Source organism: Heterobasidion irregulare (assembly GCF_000320585.1).
Source record: "Heterobasidion irregulare TC 32-1 unplaced genomic scaffold scaffold_07, whole genome shotgun sequence".
In the NCBI taxonomy this organism is placed as follows: Eukaryota; Fungi; Basidiomycota; class Agaricomycetes; order Russulales; family Bondarzewiaceae; genus Heterobasidion; species Heterobasidion irregulare.
Genome location: NW_009258203.1, coordinates 243,189 through 261,217, shown reverse-complemented (window position 1 = coordinate 261,217; position 18,029 = coordinate 243,189). Strand labels below are relative to the sequence as shown.

The 18,029-nt window shown below is 49.0% G+C and overlaps 8 protein-coding genes across 8 annotated transcripts; 5 read left to right on the top strand and 3 right to left on the bottom strand.

Annotated features, from left to right (window-relative positions):
• Positions 1-1,144: 1,144 nt before the first annotated feature.
• On the top strand, positions 1,145-1,411 carry HETIRDRAFT_28195 (uncharacterized protein; the record flags this gene model as incomplete). The annotated part of the gene is made up of 1 exon (XM_009549609.1): positions 1,145-1,411. A coding segment is annotated over one exon (267 nt), but the record flags the coding sequence as incomplete, so codon positions are not given.
• Positions 1,412-2,521: 1,110 nt separating this feature from the next.
• HETIRDRAFT_171977 (uncharacterized protein) lies at positions 2,522-2,787 on the bottom strand (the record flags this gene model as incomplete). The annotated part of the gene is made up of 3 exons (XM_009549783.1): positions 2,522-2,610; positions 2,670-2,694; positions 2,746-2,787. 3 exons carry the CDS (start codon positions 2,785-2,787, stop codon positions 2,522-2,524), a joined length of 156 nt encoding a protein of 51 aa, XP_009548078.1.
• Positions 2,788-3,005: 218 nt separating this feature from the next.
• HETIRDRAFT_322919 (uncharacterized protein) lies at positions 3,006-3,356 on the top strand (the record flags this gene model as incomplete). The annotated part of the gene is made up of 1 exon (XM_009549782.1): positions 3,006-3,356. A coding segment is annotated over one exon (351 nt), but the record flags the coding sequence as incomplete, so codon positions are not given.
• Positions 3,357-5,237: 1,881 nt separating this feature from the next.
• Positions 5,238-6,833, bottom strand: HETIRDRAFT_428025 (uncharacterized protein; the record flags this gene model as incomplete). Its single annotated transcript, XM_009549781.1, has 2 exons — positions 5,238-5,477; positions 5,943-6,833. 2 exons carry the CDS (start codon positions 6,831-6,833, stop codon positions 5,238-5,240), a joined length of 1,131 nt encoding a protein of 376 aa, XP_009548076.1.
• Positions 6,834-8,902: 2,069 nt separating this feature from the next.
• Positions 8,903-9,959, top strand: HETIRDRAFT_322092 (uncharacterized protein; the record flags this gene model as incomplete). Its single annotated transcript, XM_009549780.1, has 3 exons — positions 8,903-9,394; positions 9,620-9,738; positions 9,812-9,959. The coding sequence occupies 3 exons, from the start codon at positions 8,903-8,905 to the stop codon at positions 9,957-9,959; spliced, it is 759 nt and encodes a 252-aa protein (XP_009548075.1).
• A 1,812-nt stretch (positions 9,960-11,771) lies between these two features.
• HETIRDRAFT_452658 (uncharacterized protein) lies at positions 11,772-12,642 on the top strand (the record flags this gene model as incomplete). Its single annotated transcript, XM_009549779.1, has 5 exons — positions 11,772-11,901; positions 11,960-12,059; positions 12,121-12,400; positions 12,463-12,541; positions 12,605-12,642. 5 exons carry the CDS (start codon positions 11,772-11,774, stop codon positions 12,640-12,642), a joined length of 627 nt encoding a protein of 208 aa, XP_009548074.1.
• Positions 12,643-13,110: 468 nt separating this feature from the next.
• HETIRDRAFT_321430 (uncharacterized protein) lies at positions 13,111-13,386 on the top strand (the record flags this gene model as incomplete). Its single annotated transcript, XM_009549778.1, has 2 exons — positions 13,111-13,309; positions 13,361-13,386. 2 exons carry the CDS (start codon positions 13,111-13,113, stop codon positions 13,384-13,386), a joined length of 225 nt encoding a protein of 74 aa, XP_009548073.1.
• Positions 13,387-14,490: 1,104 nt separating this feature from the next.
• cpm110 (cytochrome P450 monooxygenase 110) lies at positions 14,491-16,759 on the bottom strand (the record flags this gene model as incomplete). The annotated part of the gene is made up of 12 exons (XM_009549777.1): positions 14,491-14,566; positions 14,653-14,781; positions 14,846-14,856; positions 14,903-15,077; positions 15,157-15,238; positions 15,294-15,483; positions 15,546-15,559; positions 15,617-15,725; positions 15,778-15,893; positions 15,952-16,103; positions 16,156-16,480; positions 16,564-16,759. 12 exons carry the CDS (start codon positions 16,757-16,759, stop codon positions 14,491-14,493), a joined length of 1,575 nt encoding a protein of 524 aa, XP_009548072.1.
• Positions 16,760-18,029: the final 1,270 nt, after the last annotated feature.

Here is an 18,029-nt window from a genome sequence, read left to right as displayed (position 1 = left end):
TATGCAGTGGTCTCGCGACCACAACTCCCAATTTGAGCCGAGCAAGTTTGCCCTTCTCGACTTCACACAAGCGAAGGAAACGGACCCTACGCGCCCAGGAAAGAAGAGGGCGCTCACACGTCCACCGCTTGTCATTCCCAATCTTGCCATTATCCAGCCCAGCCCCAGCGCTCGTTACCTGGGAGTCCTTTTTGATCAGGAGCTCCGCTGGCATATTCAGGCGCAACAGGCAGCGGGAAAAGGAGCTGCCTGGACTAACCAGCTAAGTCGTCTCGCTAAGCCCTCCTTTGGACTGAAACCTGCTCAGCTCCGGCAGATGTACATAGGAGTAGCGATCCCAAAGATGCTCTATGCAGCTGATGTATGGTGCACACCCATCCACGGCGGGGGTCTCAACAAATGTCGGTTAGGCTCTGTTGGTGCTATAAAAGCGCTCGCGCGGGCACAGAGAACGGCCGCAAGAGCCATTATGGGAGGGTTGCCCACGTCTGCCACGGACACCCTCGATGCTCATGCCAACACCCTCCCAATGGAACTCCTCATCGAAAAGCACTGCGCCCGTGCCGCCTCACGCCTAGTATCGCTACCACCTTCACACCCTCTCAGTCCTCTAGTCAAACTCTGTGCCCGCACATACGTCAAGCGACACAAGTCCCCGCTTCATCACCTCCTTCACCTCAACCACCTCCACCCTGCGCACTTTGAGAAGATACGAGCTGTCACCTCCCGTCCAGGTGCCCGCCCGCTTGCTAGTTGGTCTATCCCAGACTCCCGCGATGACTCTGTAGCACAAGACGGCTCCCAGCAGGCCCAAATCAGGGTATACTCCGATGGCTCCGGTCAGGACGGACAGATCGGGGCTGCAGCAGTTCTTCTGCGCGACAACAAACCGCCTCGAACCCTGTTCTTCCACCTCGGCACAGACACAGAACACACTGTGTACGATGCTGAAGTTCTAGGCACGCTTTTAGCCCTCCATCTAATTAGCACTGAACGAAACTCCAACATACCCATCTCCATCAATCTCGACAACCAGGCTGCGCTGAAGGCGACCCTCCACCCCCACGCTGGTCCAGGCCAGTACTTAGCCATTGAAGTTCAGCGCCTGCTGCAGGATCTCAAGCGCAGTCGAAAAGGGACAGACTTTCAAGTGGAATTCCGCTGGGTAGCTGGACACGAAGGGATCGAGGGAAATGAAATGGCTGATGTGGCCGCCAAAGAAGCGGCCGGGGGTCGCTCAAGCCTAGTTAAGTCTCTACCCAAACTCCTGAGAGACTTTAAAGGCAGCCCTCCCATAGGAATATCTGCGACGCACCAGATCCTGCTCCAGAAGGTTATGAGGAAGTGGAACACACTATGGAAGGCCTCCCCACGATACGCCAAGCTCTCTCGCATTGACCCCAAGCTCCCATCTAAGCACTTCCTCAAGCTGGTCCAAGAAGAGGAGCTTCAACGAGGCCAGATCAGTCTAATATTTCAACTTCGCACAGGCCATATCCCGCTTAACAAGTACCTGCATTGCATTAAGGCCGTCGACTCCTCCCGCTGCCCGGCCTGTGGTGAGCCGGACGAAACGGTGAAGCACTTCTTATTGGACTGCCCAAAATATAGCTTCGAAAGGCACGTTCTTCTCAGTAACTGGCCGAGGCACCGTGATGTCCCACTTTCCTTTCTACTTGCAGACCAGGAGGCCTTCAAGCCTCTCCTTCGCTATGTTCAAGATACAGGCCGATTCCCCACACAATACGGTGAGATCCGCCCTCGTACATAAGATATGATCACGCTTCGCTGTCCCTTTTCCTCAGGGCAACAACTCGCATCGAACAGCCCTCCTATCTCAATGACCCTTGGCATCCTGTCCAACATCTACTCCACAATTCACCTTTCTTCAAACTCCACGCTTTGCTCGAATGAAGTACGCAGGCGCGGACTTAGCCTCCCGCGATGCGTGTGTAGATCCGGTTGAGGAGTAGGAAGCAATGGGGGAATTGGGGCAGCTGGCAGTGCAAGGCTCAGATTCGGAGGGAGTTGCCGAGGTTTCTTTTCAGGCCACTCCCCACCTACACCAAACGTCCACCGCCGACCACATTCGACACGCCATGCCCTAGTTGATCAGAACCCCCCCCCGCCCTTACCACTTCACAGCGTTTTTTTTTTTTCGCCAACTCACAGGTCTCACGTCTCTCATTCGTGCATGCCCGCGCAAGTGGGCGAGCATCATTCTTGAACGAGCCCAGTTCTTTTCACACAATATTCGCCGGCAAGGATCAACCCTCAAATTCACACGACCGGAGCTGGTTCGGAGGCAAGGTTGGGCACACAGGAAGGAAAGGGAAGGTTCATATGTACTTGAAATGTCGAACATAGGGTTCTGTTACCCTGATATGACAATAAATGGGATTAAAAAAAAAAAAAAAAAATGCCTAGGTAAATAGGCACAAAAGGGTCAAATAATATCTCCAGAAAACAAAGAGAATGTGAGCCTTACCTGCAGTATAATGTGACCCATGATGCCACCTCGTTACAAGCAGATCCCAGCAGACAAAAGGATGGAAGACTGCTCAACAAGCATCCATGCTGCTATTGTCAGCACCCAGAAATCTTGCAAATCTACGAGAGAAGCAATAGAAGTGGGGTCAGAGCTAGTCATGGCACAGAAAGCCACGTACCACAAGTCGAAGCAGATTTGAGAAGCTTGGAGCCTGTGAGTCAGCCTTAGCTTGATATCACAACATAATGACTCACCTGAGCAGCTGGATGATCTTGGTTAGCTTGATGATACTGCATGTTCAATTGAGGGATCCGTACACAGTGGCAATTTTCATAGACTGCCATCAATCGAGGATGCATGCATTGCAATGCTTGATCTGGAGAGGGTCTTGTATCCTCCTCATCGGAGTGGACAGGGTCATAAGCCGTTTCATGGTGATGATCTCCTGAGAAAGTGGCTAGAAATGTTATGGATGTTTCTTGCTGCCTATACAGACACAAGATGATGCCTCAGCTGGATGGTGGCCTCAATCAAAACAGCAGAAAACTACAAAAGGAGCACTCACATGACAAAGCAGCTACATGCATGGGTTCGTTCCTTCATCATCAACCGGGATGACCTCCTTTTTAACCTCTATAGCTCATGGAGTGTATCCATGCTGAAAAATAGGGATCTTGTGAATGCTATCCATGAGCACCTGATGGGAATTAGTAAATATGTCAGTGCAGTGGCAGTTGTGTATTTTATAAACAGTACAGAGATCAAGAAACAGTACTCACTTCAAGAGAAGAATATATTGCTAGCTATGGCTCAGCGATGGATGTGTATGGTTGGGTACCACTGGCAAAAGAGTCCTACCAGTTAGTATGTTGATGGCCATGAGCGCAGTGGTGTGGTCACATACCATCAGACTTCTTTTCTCCTGAGGATGGCCTATTTGGAGAGAACATCTTACACATGGAATCAAAATGGTGTTGAAGAAGAGAACAATGCTCTGCACCCACAAGAGTGCCACACTATCATCTAGTATTACAATGAGTCAACATTCTATGCAAATGACCGATGGCATGTGTGCTGGGTTGTTAGGACTGCGTCCTAACACGTGCTCAGCACGTGACTCATTGGCATATTCGGGTGACAAAGACTGATTACATATACATGCCAGTGCATGAACACTTACCTTACTGACTCATTCACAAGCTTCGGCTTGAACGTTTACGTATGCCTGTTATGACATCACTTAACTGTGTTCCTGAATTGTTTACTGATGCGGACAGACAATCGTCATTGTTACTATAATTGGATAAAAGCACAGAACTGCAGATTACATACGCCGATCGTTGATCGTACTTAGTGTTTAGAAGCACGGACCATTTGTCCGGCTTGCCCTAAATAGTCTGTATGTATAAATAGCCGAGCTGAGCTTCTTAGAAGCCTCAGCTCGTTCACTTTGTATACAATCTTGATCTCTGCACTGCGCCTAGCGTCTGGCTCCTTCCAAGCCCACGCATCGCGAACTCTGTCAGATCAATTGAATCATACCTAGTCTGACGAAGCACTGGATTCGTCTCAAAGCCCTTATCATTCTCCCGTCTCTATCGCTTATCAAGGACTCGCTGCTTATCGAGTCATTTGCTGGGATCCATCCGAAGTGATCTGCTCTATCGGAGAAGACTTGTTCGTTCCTGAAGAACATCAGTCGATTATAAATAATCATCTTCTCCACTTATTCGAAGACAAGATCAATAGTAACCAAGACTTCTTGGATCACACATGCAGACGAGCCATCGTCTTCATTCGTTGGGCAGTCAATCTTAGTTTTAGCTTAGGGAACCCTACTTAGTGCATTAAGTGCACGTGATAAGCCTAGCGGCTTAACATGGGTGCACACTGGCAAAAATCCTGTTCTGCAGTCAAAAGGAGATGGTGCATTGATATGCTAGAGGCAGCTCTAAGTGCCAAGCACAACACTAAAACAACCTCTAGTATCTGATACACAAGGAATTGTTAGTTAGGACTTCAGAAAGTGAGGGTGCACTAAAGAGTAATGAGGAGGGTGAGATTAAAGCGCCCAAATGGTTTTGGGAATGTACCAAACACCAACCAAACATTTGGTTGGTCAAGTCGGGTTAAGGAGTTGATCGGTGACAAGAAGGTAGTGTCGTGACTGACAACTATATGCTTCAAGAGCCACACAAGACTCTGATAATATACAGGGGGGGACGAGGAGTATGAGCAAAGAGACAAGTACAAACACGAACGAGGCCAAACGACGAGGATGACAAGTTTTTGGAAGTCGACAAAGATGATTTTGATGGTTGAGATGAGTGCAAATGAGCTCTGAACTGTGGGGTGCGAAAGCTGGTTTATTCCAGAGTTGTATGTAAGTTTTTATAGTAAACAGAGCCCCTAAGTAAAATATCGAAAATAAAATGAGAGTAGGTGTCAAATGGGTGCCAAGCCCTAGCAATCAGAGAAGATAAGAAGATAGGTAAGATGTCTATATGGGTTCCAAAGGTGATAAGGTAAAAGGTGTGTGTGTGTGTGTGTGTGAAGTCATGTATTAACGTCTAGTGGCGGCGCGCCGCATGTCTAGACGTGTAGCTGTATGTACTCTGCGGTAGTGTGAATGTATGTAAGCATGATCCAACTCTATGCTCTGCATTGGCCCTCAAGGGGCATGTGTTTACCTCAGGGAGGTTGGGTCGCATGGCGAGAATTATGGTGGTATAGTAAGGTATCGTACTTAACTGTTGTTTGGTCCGGTAGCAGGTGCTGTGTTTAACCAGCTGCGTAACGTGGCCGCCATCTGTCTCTGTTCCGCGGTTCGAATCTGCACGAGTCTCGTCGCTCCTCTATGACCGCCTCCTCCTCGCGCTCGGGGTGTGGTTGGTTGTGTTCGTCGCTCGTTTCGGCTCCTAGGTCCGTCCAGCTCCGTCTCCATGGTCTTTGGCAGGTTCAGGTCTCCGAATGTCTTCTTGAAGCGCTGGGTTTCGTGTATGAACTCGAATAGGTGTTTGAACATCGATGGGTTGGATAGTAGTTCAGAAAGGTTACGGCTCGCTCGCCCTACCGCTTGCTCAAGGCGGTGTCGACTGTCGGTAAAGCTTCGGCATTCGAGAAGGAAGTGGGCCACCGTCTCATCGCGCTGCCCACACGCGGGACAGGTGGGGTTCTCGAACTCGTCTGGACGTATACGGTGTAGGTGACGTTGTAATGGTGCGTGGCCAGTGCGTAGTTGCATAAGGGTAGCGGCATGTCGACGCGGGAGAGAAGAAGTGATTTTCCGAAACCTGTTCGAAGGTGCTGTGGGATCTATCCTCTGCAGCTTTTGCCATCTCGGTGACTGTTCCATGAGTTTTTTCCAGCGCTTCTTGAGTCCATCGTTGAACCTTTGCCTTGCCGCCGACCGGCTGAAGGGAAGCTGTCCCCTGATTGCCTTTGGTAGTACTGTATCCATGCTCGTGAGTCCTCTTGCTGCTGCCTTCGCTTCCTCGTCGCTTCTCTCGTTTCCTACAATATCGACGTGCCCTGGTACCCATCGTAAGGTTGGTCGTCCTCTGCCTCTGCCTCCGAACTCCTTCTCTACCTTGTCGTGAATTGCGTCGACAAGATATGATCCTGGGGTGCTCCTGGCTATCTTTGTGGCCTGTATCGCAGCGACGTTGTCCAGTGCTATCGATGCCGAGCGATGCGGTGGTTCGTTTTGTATGAGCTGTAGAGCAAGAAGGATGCCGGTAAGTTCTGCTTCGTATACGGTGTGATGTTCTGCTCTGCCGAGGTGCTTGTGCAGCCTCGCTTTTTCGTTACCGTGTCTGAACAGGACCGCCGCTGCCCCTACTCCCCCTTCTATTAGAGATCCATCTGAATATACCTGTATTTCGTCTCTGTTTTGTTTCTCAGCTTCGATGGCTCCATCTTTGTTGGGTGCAATGCTCGTTTGGATGGCTGACTGCCACTTTGGATCGAGTCGCACGGCTTTGATGTCTTCAAATTGGCTCGGAAAGATGGCGTAGGCTTCATTTAGGAGCCTATGGAGAGGGGAGCGATCTGGTGTATGGGTTGTCGCATCTGCGGCCGCTATGGTGTGTCTGTAGAGGGGATGCTCGTCGGCTAGTGTTGCCAGTCTGGTGGCTTCGTCATGGCACTTTTTGTCGACCAGTAGGCTGAATGGTAAAAGATCTGCGTGTGCGTCAAGAATATCAGTAGCGGTGGTGCGCATGGCACCGGTTATGTGTATGGCTGCCTGTCTCTGGACTCTGGCTAGCTTCTCTATCATGCCTTTGGAGCCTTTGCCCTCACGCGATGGTGGGGACAAGAAAATGTCCACCCCATACAGCATTCTCGGCAGCGCAACGCTGGTGTAAAATTGTCTCATGTATCTCGTAGAGACGCCTTTAGAAGGGCGCGCCAGCCGTCTGTAGTGTGTCACCCACTTTGTGCCTTTGGCTAGTGCAGACGCGGCGTGCTCCTTGAAATTTAGCTCCTGATCGATTATAATGCCGAGGAATTTGTGAGATTTTGACGGGTGGATGTGCGTACCTCTCAGAGTGATGCTTGGTCTTTCCAGCGCCCTGTACTCGAACTTCTTGTCTTTCTTTCCCCTGTTGCGTGCCTCCTCTCTCGTGCGAACACGATGTCTCGCTTTCACCTTCTCTTTTTTCCTTGTGAACCCCACCAATGCAAACTTATCGACAGCGAAAGTGCAGTTGTGTGTGTCAGCCCAGTCGAAGGCTCCGCCTGCTCGTTCCATCATATCCTGCAGCTTGTCAGCCGCCTCTGCCATTGTCTCCGCTGTTGCAATGTATGCGGTATCATCTACAAAGGCCACTCCGTCTTCTCGATTGGCCCTGTTTGGGACATCTAGCAGGTCAGCATTGTAAAACTGAAATAAAATTCCGGACAGCGGGCACCCCTGGTCCGCGCCGCAAGGGAATGTAAGCCAGTCTGATGTGTATCCATCGAAGATGAGTTTTGTGCGTCTGTGTCCTGTCTTGATACGAATCCACTCCGTGTACTCCTTTGGGACGCCTCGTTTTCGCATATTGTGGACGAGACGGTTTAAATTAATGCTTGGAAACGCTCCCTTTATGTCCAAGAAAAGGACACATGCCGCTTCTTTGTTGTCCATGGCGTCGTGTAGTTTGCGCGTGACATAGTGAAGTGAGTCTGTCGTCTTCCGGCCGGCTCTGCAGCCAAAATGTGTGTCGGGAAGGAGGTGATGGAGTTCGGCTAGTTGCATTAGTTCAGACGCGATGCAGGCTGAAAGAATTTTGGCGATAGTGCGGAGTAGGGCAATTGGCCTGTATGCATTAGGATTGGAGTAGTCTGGTTTGCCGAGTTTTCGTAGTACGAGCGTCCGCGAGTCTTTCCAGTCCTGAGGGTAGATGCCAAGCGAGAATGTGGCGCGGAAGATGGGTCCAAGAAATGGGACTAGGATGCTTGCGCAGTTTTTGTAGACAATATTTGGGATGCCGTCGTCGCCAGGGGCTTTGAGGCCATAGAGTCTCTCTATGGCTCTGTAGATTTGAGCGTTGGTTACAGGACGGAAGGGAAATGCTGGTTCAGGGTAGCTGTGGTCCATCGGGCTAGGTGCCTGAGTCTCGTCCTGTGAAAAGAAGCTTTCGAATAAAAAATGGCTCTTGGCCTCGTTAGTCTCCACTTCTACTACTACGCCATTCTCTTCTTTGCGCTTGAGCGTCGGAACGCGCGCCTGAGCCCCATCTGATGAAGTTTTATCCACGTACTTATTTGCTATCCATATTTCCTCGCCTTGCAGGTTCTCTAACCATTCCTCCCAATGTGTCTTCTTTGCCTTTTCAATTGCGTCTGCGTAGTTCCTCCGTGCCTGCTCATGCTCCTCATGCGCTGTGTGTTCCGGGTCGGCTCTGTGCCTGTAGGCTCGTCTTGCGAGTGTTTTGTTTGTTTTCTTCATTTCGGTGAGTTCTGTCGTCCAAGGTAAAAGGTAATCAGTGATGGTGAAATCCCAAATGTTTGGGGTCCGTTGCCTGAGTGTAGGTAGCAGAAACAGGCGTTGGTGAGCCAATGAAAATAAAGAAGACATAATGTACAACCAAGGTGGCCAAGTAAAATGATGCAAGATCATGTTTGACTGACCATGTGGAAGTTGGGAAGATAAGCAATAAGGACCAACCAACTCATGGAGGACATTGGCTGACACAGAATACTGGCTCCAATCTCGTAAACACTTATTGTAACACTCCTGTGTGGTCATAGTAAGTATGTGAAGTGTGGGTGACCTGACCCAAGTGCTGCCAAATGTCCTTTGGTGGGTTATGGTTGGTTGGGTGGGGACTGACTGTGTTTGGGAATATTTGGTGTCTTCGGTACTCATCTAGCACTGTTCAGTACCTCCCCAAAGCTTCCCGAATACCTCCCTTGGACCCTAGCATGGGTGCATGCTCATCAGTGTCATTGATGGTGACTGACTTGATCTCTGTGGACTATGGTTGGCTATGGTTGCCTGATGGAGTAGAAGAGGTGCAGGTATATTTCAAGGCAGGCAAGGTGCGCAATGGATACTTTACAAATAGCAATATCACAGAGCATACTATGAAGGCAATGGATATCCTCAGCAAGCACTTCCCCTACAATAGGCATATCTTTGTCTTTGGTAATGCAAAAACTCGCATAAAGCATCCTGACGATGCACTATCAGCCCAAAAGATGCCCAAGTATCCCTCCAAATCTAATGGTCCCTCCAATTTTGGTGTCCTGTGGGACAAGCTTGGTGCCAATGGAAAGCCAGTTTATGGTGCTGATAGAAAAGTTGTTAGAGAGAAGGTGCGGATGGTCAATGTGATGTTTGATGGGCACTCTCAATCCCTGTATTTTGCTAATGGTGAGGATCCAGATAACAAGGCTGGTGTCTTCAAAGGCATGGTGAGGATCTTAGAGGAGCACAGATATTAAGATGTTCAAAACTTATAAGCAGAATGTCCCAAATTCAACTGTCCAACTGGTACTTCTCGCTACTGTTGTCATTGGTTACTTTACAACCAACTCAACTTCGAGGATATTGAGTCTATCTTGGAGACTCACTGTTGAGCTCATGGTTTTAAGGTTCTTTGCCTTCCAAAATTTCACTGTGAGCTTAACCCAATTGAGCAATGCTGGGGAAAAGCAAAGCATACATATCAAGACCTTCCTCCTTCTTCAAAGGAGGCTGCCCTTGAACAAAATGTAAAGACAGCTCTTGCATCTGTGTTAGTTCAATCTATACAGCAGTAAGTCCTTCTCACCCAAGCATAGATCCTTATTGAGGCTAACTTCAAATTATATTGTCTTGATGTCTGCTAGATTTTCAACATGGGCACAACATTTAATGGATGCATATTGGAAAGGGCTATCTGGAAAGCAGGCATCTTGGGCAGCAAAAAGATACCATGGCCATTGCAGGCTTCCGGACTCAATTTTGGAGCAGCTAGATGAACATCACATAGAGTAAGATACTTATGCAGTATCACTTTCATTACACATACCACTCCTTGCCCACTTTCTGTATCTCCTATCCCCCAGCTCACTTATTGTCAACAAATACTACTTATTAACTACTTAATAAGTCTTTTGTCACTCCATGGTCACTCAATGTCGTGTTTGCTTGCAGCCTACCTTATTTGTTTGTAGCGAGGGCGTGAGAAAAGTCGGAGTCATCCGCGGCGGCCGCTGCGTCACAATTTTCGTCTTAGATGTCTTCGACGTGCACCATTCGTGCTCACCTGGCCTGATAGTGACGACTCGTCATCAAATGTCGCCAGAGCCAGCATATGTCATAGCGTCCCGAATTCTCGTCAGAACTCTCACTGTCAATGCTGTATCGCCACCCAAAGTTTTCGATGTCCGACGCCTAGGGCACCAAGGTTTGAAGATGCAATGCTCGTATAGAGTCATGGCGGCTATATTACAACACTCGTACCAGCTGTGATAAGAGAAACACAGGAGACCCTCATTTCTGGCAGAAGCACGAGTATCCATCGTCTATAAAGAAAACAAAAGAAACTGCTACGTATCTCATCCATTTCATTGCCAGAAGCGTATGACGGATGGTGAATTTCTATGCATAGGTCTGATATATACTCCTATAAAAGATCAGTGATGCGTAAGGGTTTGATGTACGGAGTTCAGGTAGCATCACACACTGGCGGGGGCAGGTGGAATAATGAAGGGACGTACAAGCCTTCATGAAAAAACCTACACATACATCAATGTATGACTCATCGAAGAGGCCCTCGGCGCGGGGCTGTTAAACCAACGAGAGAAACCTACAGGCTATTCAGCATATTCCGATCACGATCTCTGCGCGCTCACCGGTGTTCTGAGTATCAGCGCTTCGGCTGATTCGTGCTTAGTCGTGGCGATTGTAACTGAGGCCTCATCGGCGCATCTCCCCCGTTTCCATGCCCTCGATACCTGTTTCCGCAAATTATTGGAGGCAGTATCCACCTCGAACGATTTTGCCGTTAGCTGCTGCGCACAATAAGGACATAATGTGGGCTTTCTCCTTTATCAAGTATCGAGTGTAGTGTTCAACCCTGACATACCGTCTAGTAGCGCTCTGCTGCCTTTGATACACGTCAAATGAGCCTGATAAGCGCATAAAGGGTGTAACTGCATGTCACCGGGCGCTTCTATCCACATAGCACCAAGCCATTTCCCCCTTGATTGTGCCTGACGTTTGTTCTTGAGAGCGCTTTGTTTCCACATCTGACACGCTTGTTTCTGAAACATATATTCTCAGCATGCACTTCGAAGCCACCATCTGTGTGACGAGTTGCATCTACGGAGCTAGACCACCATTCTGTGTCAGGTATCAAACATCGACCTCCAAATGGGTCTTACCCCTTCTGTGGTTTAGAAAAGTCGCTTGCAAGAACTATGCTCGGCCACACATAAGAATCCAGAACCTCAGACCCTCAGCCTCCACGATCACATTCGATCTTCAGAGATCTCTGAAACTTGTTTTCCATGCTCGATAGACGGAGAGAATTGTGATCAGCCCATTTGTATCATGATTCACAACGTGATGAACCTATGCTGATCTATATCTTATTGATACAACGTTCCATCGTGTTTCATCCTCCCATTCGGTGCAATCCAGGCTAGACCGAGGGGGCGTGTTAGATATATAAACCTCTCCTCGATTCCAGGTGTCAGCCAGTTTCATTTCACTTCTCATCCTTGACGGATAAACGTGTACAGTGTACCACTTTTGTTTCTACTATAGCAACACTCTTTGGACTTCTTGAGACGACTTTCGATAATGTTCTTTCATACGACCTCTGCCATTCTTTTTGCAATTCTCCTGTCTGGTGCCGATGCTGTACCGCTGGCCATCCGGGACAGTTCTCCCTCGGATGCAGACCTATTTGCTTCGTGCCCAGGTGGAGTTGGTGAGTTCCTATGCAATGTCAATTAGTATGTTCTCTCTCTGACGCGGATAGTTTGCAGGCTCTCATAATATTGAGAAGGCAGATCGATGTACCCTGCTCACCCCAACCACAAACCCCGACAAACGGATCTTCACTGTCGTGGGCAACCCCGAACAAAAGTAAATCTTCCTGTTTTGAAAATTTGGCTGTAGTGTGTTGGCTGACCGCTAGTGTCGACAGCTGTGATGGGGGTACGAACCCTGTAACCGTGACAATCGGTGGAAGCACGACTGTCTCGACGACGAATACTGTCGACGGAGGCGCAGGCATCAACATCGATGGTATCAAAATTGGTGGTGGCTTCAGCAACACGAAGACAACGACAACAACCATGTCTAATTCAACTACATTCAGTGTCCCTCCCGGGCGGCAAGTCGTGCAGGTTGTCGGAGTCAATCACCACTCTCAAACGGGCCGAGTCCAGGTCAATTTTGGGGATCGCGTTGACGGTCACTTTATCGTGAGAGCTTGCTTTCTCCGCAAAAGACGATGGTCATAGCTAGCTAACTCCATTCGCTCCAGTGGTTCACCCAAGCGTCTGTGACCCAACTGACGCCCGACCCGTCTGACATGTTCTTTGACATTCACGAAAGCGCTTGCGGTATGCAACCGATTTTCTCATTCTTGACTGATGTCAGTCTGATACTGTCTCATGATACTTTAGGTGCAGACCCTCGCGACCTCAGCAGCCTAAACCACTGATCTTAGAGGTTTGAAATCCGTGGTCGCAGAGGTTTTGAAGGTTGAGTTACCTGCCGGTGCCCCCTCATTAGTCCCAACTTGTCTTTGATACAGTACCTCATAGATTCCCTAGCAAAATTGGGAATATCATATTCGAGCTCTTATCTCTGAGTCTTGAGACGATCGCGGCTCGCTATTTGTCATTTTCAATGAGCGTGAGAAAAGTAAGTCGGGCGTTGCAGTTTTCCTCCTCGATATCTTTCCTCTATCCATCTCTCGTGCTCCCTGGCGCGGCAGCGACGACTCATCGTCAATAATCGCCAGAGGCAGCGTGCTAGTACGTGTCTCAGCGCTCTGAGCCTTCCTTACTCATGTTGCATTGCAACCCAGGGTCTTTCTGATCTCCATCGCCCAACTCCTTTTTTCTCGGGATCCGCGCGCATATAGTCGTCCACCAACACAACATATCTTGAAGGGCCATCACGGAAAATGGATATAGGAGGAGGCGCCGGAGGTTTAAGGGGAAGTGCTAACGTTTCATGGAGACTCGATGCGTACTTCTGGCGCGTCTTTTCTGGTGCGTCTGCGACAAATTCAAAGCGCATACACTGCCCTAGATTGATATCGCATGGTCCTTTGATAAATCAAACTTTTCCGTATCTGAAGAGAGGTCGCTTACGTCGATATGGTACGTTTTTTTTGTAACCATTAGAACGTATCTTTTGAGCTCATTTGCGAGCAGTTTCGGCTTGGGAAAAAGTATAATGTTAAGACAGGTCAACAGAATGCACCTATCGATTATCAAGCAGGTGCGTCAATCACACTCGCTGAACGGCCCGTCGGCTCTTCCTGGTCTCCCACCAACGGGATTTTCAGCTTCGTCCCCTTGCCGAACGCCCCAAACTCTCTATTACTCCCCTACTGACTGAACGCGTGCGAACCGTAATCTATCACCTCATAGTCTGATATAAAGACTATTTCCAAGACGTGGCTCATCGCAAGGTGCGTGGTCTTGGACCCGGCATACGCATTTCAAACTGCGGTGGTAGTATCTTGTGCATGCTGCAACCGAGGTGCGTTGACATGCCTGCCTCACGCTGGGCTCGCATTAACGAGTCTGTGCGCCGGAGGACAGAGAAGCAATGCGCTATATTCTGCTTACTACGTAGCGATGGGTTTCGATCACTCTCAGTCAAATTTCGTCATCAACTTGAGCAATTTTTTGCTGACCTTGCAGTGAATGATCAAGTCCTTCCAACATTTAGAATGGATGAATGATATGTGGGGCGGCTAGTTATCTGCTCAAGGCGGGAGTCTATTCATTGCTACGGATAGTGACAGTCTTGATTTCAAACGTGCCAGTGCTAGCGCTTCGTCTGGCAGATACTGATGCTAGCGCTTCGTCTGGCAGATACTGATGCTAGCGCTTCGTCTGGCAGATACTGATGCTGATGCTTTTCTTGCATCCCATCTGCCGGCTGTAGGTCGGGATCAGATGATCATGTGCCCTTCCATCAGACCCAACGCGTCTAGCATAGGACATTACTCTTTCTCTCATCAATTCATCAACATCCTGTTCGTTTCCAATTCGTTCGACTATCATTCACATTATGTCCATTGCATATGCCTGCGCTTACTCTGGGCGGGGTCGACGTGTTGGCTATCGCCAAGGTGGGTGTCTGCCGAGCAGATTGTTTCTCGGTCTCTTTGACATCTAGTGGTAATACAGTGACACCGGTTGCGTTCTTAACGTACGATGTTTCGTCCACCGGTGCTGATGAGGTCTGCCACATAGATTGAATGAAAAATCTGTGCTTAGTGGGAACAGGTTGCATCTGAAGGTATGTTAACCTACTCCAGCCACGTATATCATCCAGCCGCATGAACGAGCGCCTCTGCGGCTCTCGTCCGAGGAGTTATCACGCACTCGAATTGCTCAGGATGGCTAACAGACACGCATTTCGAAGCAGCGCAAGGTGAGCAAACGCAAAAAATGGACAAACAATATAAGCAGGAAAAAGCTCAGCGTACCTAATCGACCCATCCATGTACTTTCCAGATGGCAGGACAAGCTTGCCGTCCTTCATAGGAGGACGGATGTCAAATGCTGCAAGTGCCGATGCGCATAGTAGCCACATCGATGCATCAGCAAGGGGATTCCTGGTGGTCCCAGTGACGGTGAGTGAGATCAGTATTTTAGGGATGGGAAGTATGAGAAGCGTACCAGGACAAGCGCTAGGTGCCACGAATCAGACAAAGACGGAGCGAAGAAGGGGATCACGGTGAACAAGCCAGCGTCAGAACGCGGACAACTCGTGATCAAGACGCGCCGACGACCAAAGCCGAACAAATACTCCCGTGGGTCTTTCTCCTTGGCATGCCCTTCAGAGGCTATGAATCGCTCTGGTGAGAATGCTTCCGGAGCCGCGTATGTCTTGGGATCTTTGAAGAATTGCCTGAGAAGAGTAAGACGAGGGCCGAATCGCAACTTTGCATTTTGTGTGTCAAGCAGGAATGTAGCGGAAATGGACGAACCACACGTTGGCGATGACGATCGAGCCCTTGGGGATGAAATATCCATTGTGGACATCGTCTTCGCGAAGGACATGTAGAAGGCCTACCGTGAATTCAATCAGCCAGATCGATGGTGATGATACGTATTAGGTGCACACACCTATGGGCCCCATGGCGAATACACGAAGTATTTAGTGAACAGCGCCTCAAAATAGGGCAGTCGCACGCGGTCAGCAAGGGTAGGTAGCTGGTCGGTTCCGATAACGTTGTCGAGTTCTTCTTGAGCTTCCGCTGCTCTACAACGTGCAATGTCACAGCGGGGAAGGGCGATTTGATTCCAGCCACAGTCTGTCCTCGCGCGTGTTGATATGAGGACTCGAGGACCAAAATCCAGCCAGGAAACGACGAACCGTGTCAGCGCCGCCTTGGAAGTTTTTTTCAGTCAAAAAAGCGGGATTTTGAAGTTTATTCGCGAACTTACCGCTGTATATGCCTGCCGCGGCCCACTTAATGACGTGTTCCTCTTCGGCGGTGAGCTTCTCCTTTTCGAGTAAACTCGATACGAAGCATGCGCGCGCGGCTCCTGTGGCCTGAAAACCATTGTCAGTCGATATCAGCAGCGTATCGTGAAGACAGTCTCACCGCTTGCTGTTTGACCCAGTCGTATGGCAGGTTCAACATGTCCTGCAGTGTTTTCCTGTATTTTGGCACCTTCTTCTTCCATGAAGCGCCGGGGAACCACTCGGGCACGTGGCGCACTGCATTCACAACACTAACGAGTACAAGAGCCAAGAGGATCGGAGGGATCGAACGCACGGATAGAAAACACGTCTACAAGGAATGCGTTACTCGCCGTTGTCTTGGAGAATGGTTCGACTGCTTCGTCCACCAGTCTCACCATCCGGTCGTCTTCGTCACCCACCGCCTTATAACCGTATGCCAGCGTCAGCACAATCGACCCTGCAAATCTAGGGCAAGCACGTGAGATGGTCCCAATGAAGATATAGCAAGAGGATGTACTTGCAACCGTGCTTTACCCATCCCTCTGGATCCACAAGCGTGCGCCTCAAAAAAGTGTGCGTCTCTTGCTGAAGAACGTCCTGAAACACGTCAATCTTGGCTCGCGTTCCCATGAACTGGGCGAACAGCCTGCGGTACTCGCCCCAGGTCTTCGAAATCTGGATGAGGGCAGGTCCTTCGTCCCAGCCCACGAGCTTGCCAGCCATCATGAGTGTCGGGCGGTTGCTGTAGAGGCGGCCCTTCTTGTCGAGCGTGTCGAGCGCATATTTGGCATCGTTTAGGACGACGATCGACTGGCCTAGCGCGCTGACGTGTACGATTCCGCCTGTTTCCGTGATGGATGACCATTGCCCGAAAACGTGTGTGAGTGGTGAGATGGGGTTTGCGCAAACAAGACCATTCACACACCATAGATCTCACCCCACTTGGAGAACATCACCCATTGCTGGGATCGCAGCAGTTCCGTGACATTGCCGAGTAGTGGACGAGACTTTGGACCAGGAGGCAGTGGCGCGGGCTTGCGTCTTTTGCCGCATTGAACATAGAGTGAAAGTAACAAGCAGACGAGACCAACTGCGAGGAGGATAGTCATGATTACGGTCATTGTGATGGAGGTTCTTCGCTCCAAGAGGAATTTTCGGTCTACCGGCGAGGGGCGCGACGGAGATTGATACCATGAGGCATTGCGACGGAGCACAGAAAGCGCACCTGTAGGCCCCTACGGTCAAGGTCCGGAGAGTAATCACGTGGGGAAATGCAGGCTATGCAGAGGAGCGCCCCGGGCGATGTAGCAAGAACGCTCCCTCGGGTCCCCGGCGCTCCCAGGCTTCGGACTTGGCGCTAAAATGATCAGATTTCGCTGATCGATCTGGTGGCCAGCCGCTCTCAGGTTCGAATGATAATATAACACGTCTCCCATGTGCTCTCCACCATCTGATATTGCTCCATAATCATGGCCAAAATCTATCCTCTCGAATGTCTTATAGAGCCCTGTATTCATTGATGAGCACCCTGCATGGCAAATTAATAAAAGGCTATTGAGTGCACTCATCACAGGCTCACCATAACCTGTTCATACTGAGACTGTGAGAGGTGCGATCAGAAATTTAGAGGAAGATCAAGCGATACTATAACAGCATCCTGCGATGGAGGGGAAGACTGACTGTGAATGCTTCAACAGCCATGACAATCGTCTTGCCTCCAATATTCAATTGCTGCTCGGTGTTATCTGGTCACCTCTGCAGTTACGACACAATGGCCTGATTCGCACCTTGACTCACATTGTGTGCACTGCAGGGTTTTTCCCGGGATAAACCGTTAATAAACCCATGGATATAAACAAAGTTTTTGCTTAGGTTTATTTGTGGAAACTGCCGAAAATAAAAACTCAGGTTAATACAATATTTTATTATGGGGTGTGATAAATTATTGGGTAAACCCCAAGCTTTTGTTTTAGTGGATGAACTAGAACAAAAACTTTATCTATATCCATATTTTTATCTATGGTTTATCCTGGGAAAAACCCTGTGGTGCATGCAGTGTCAGTTTTCTATCACTACATGTATTGCAGAGTCTTTCCCGGGATAAACTGTGGATAAAACCTTGGATAATAATAAAGTTTTTGTTTGGGTTTGTCCAAGGAAATTACCTAAATAAAAACTTAAAGTTTATCCAAGGTTTTATCCTAGAATAAAACTGCAACATAACATTAAGTTTAAGCTCAGACATTTTCTTCAAGTTTGTCCTACAGTAAATCCCAGGATAAAACTCTGGATAATCTTTAACTGTTATGTTATAGGACTTTTGTTGCACACAATAAAATGCAAAAAATGCCACATAAAAATAGTGAATACCTCAATGGTTGCAGTTATCAA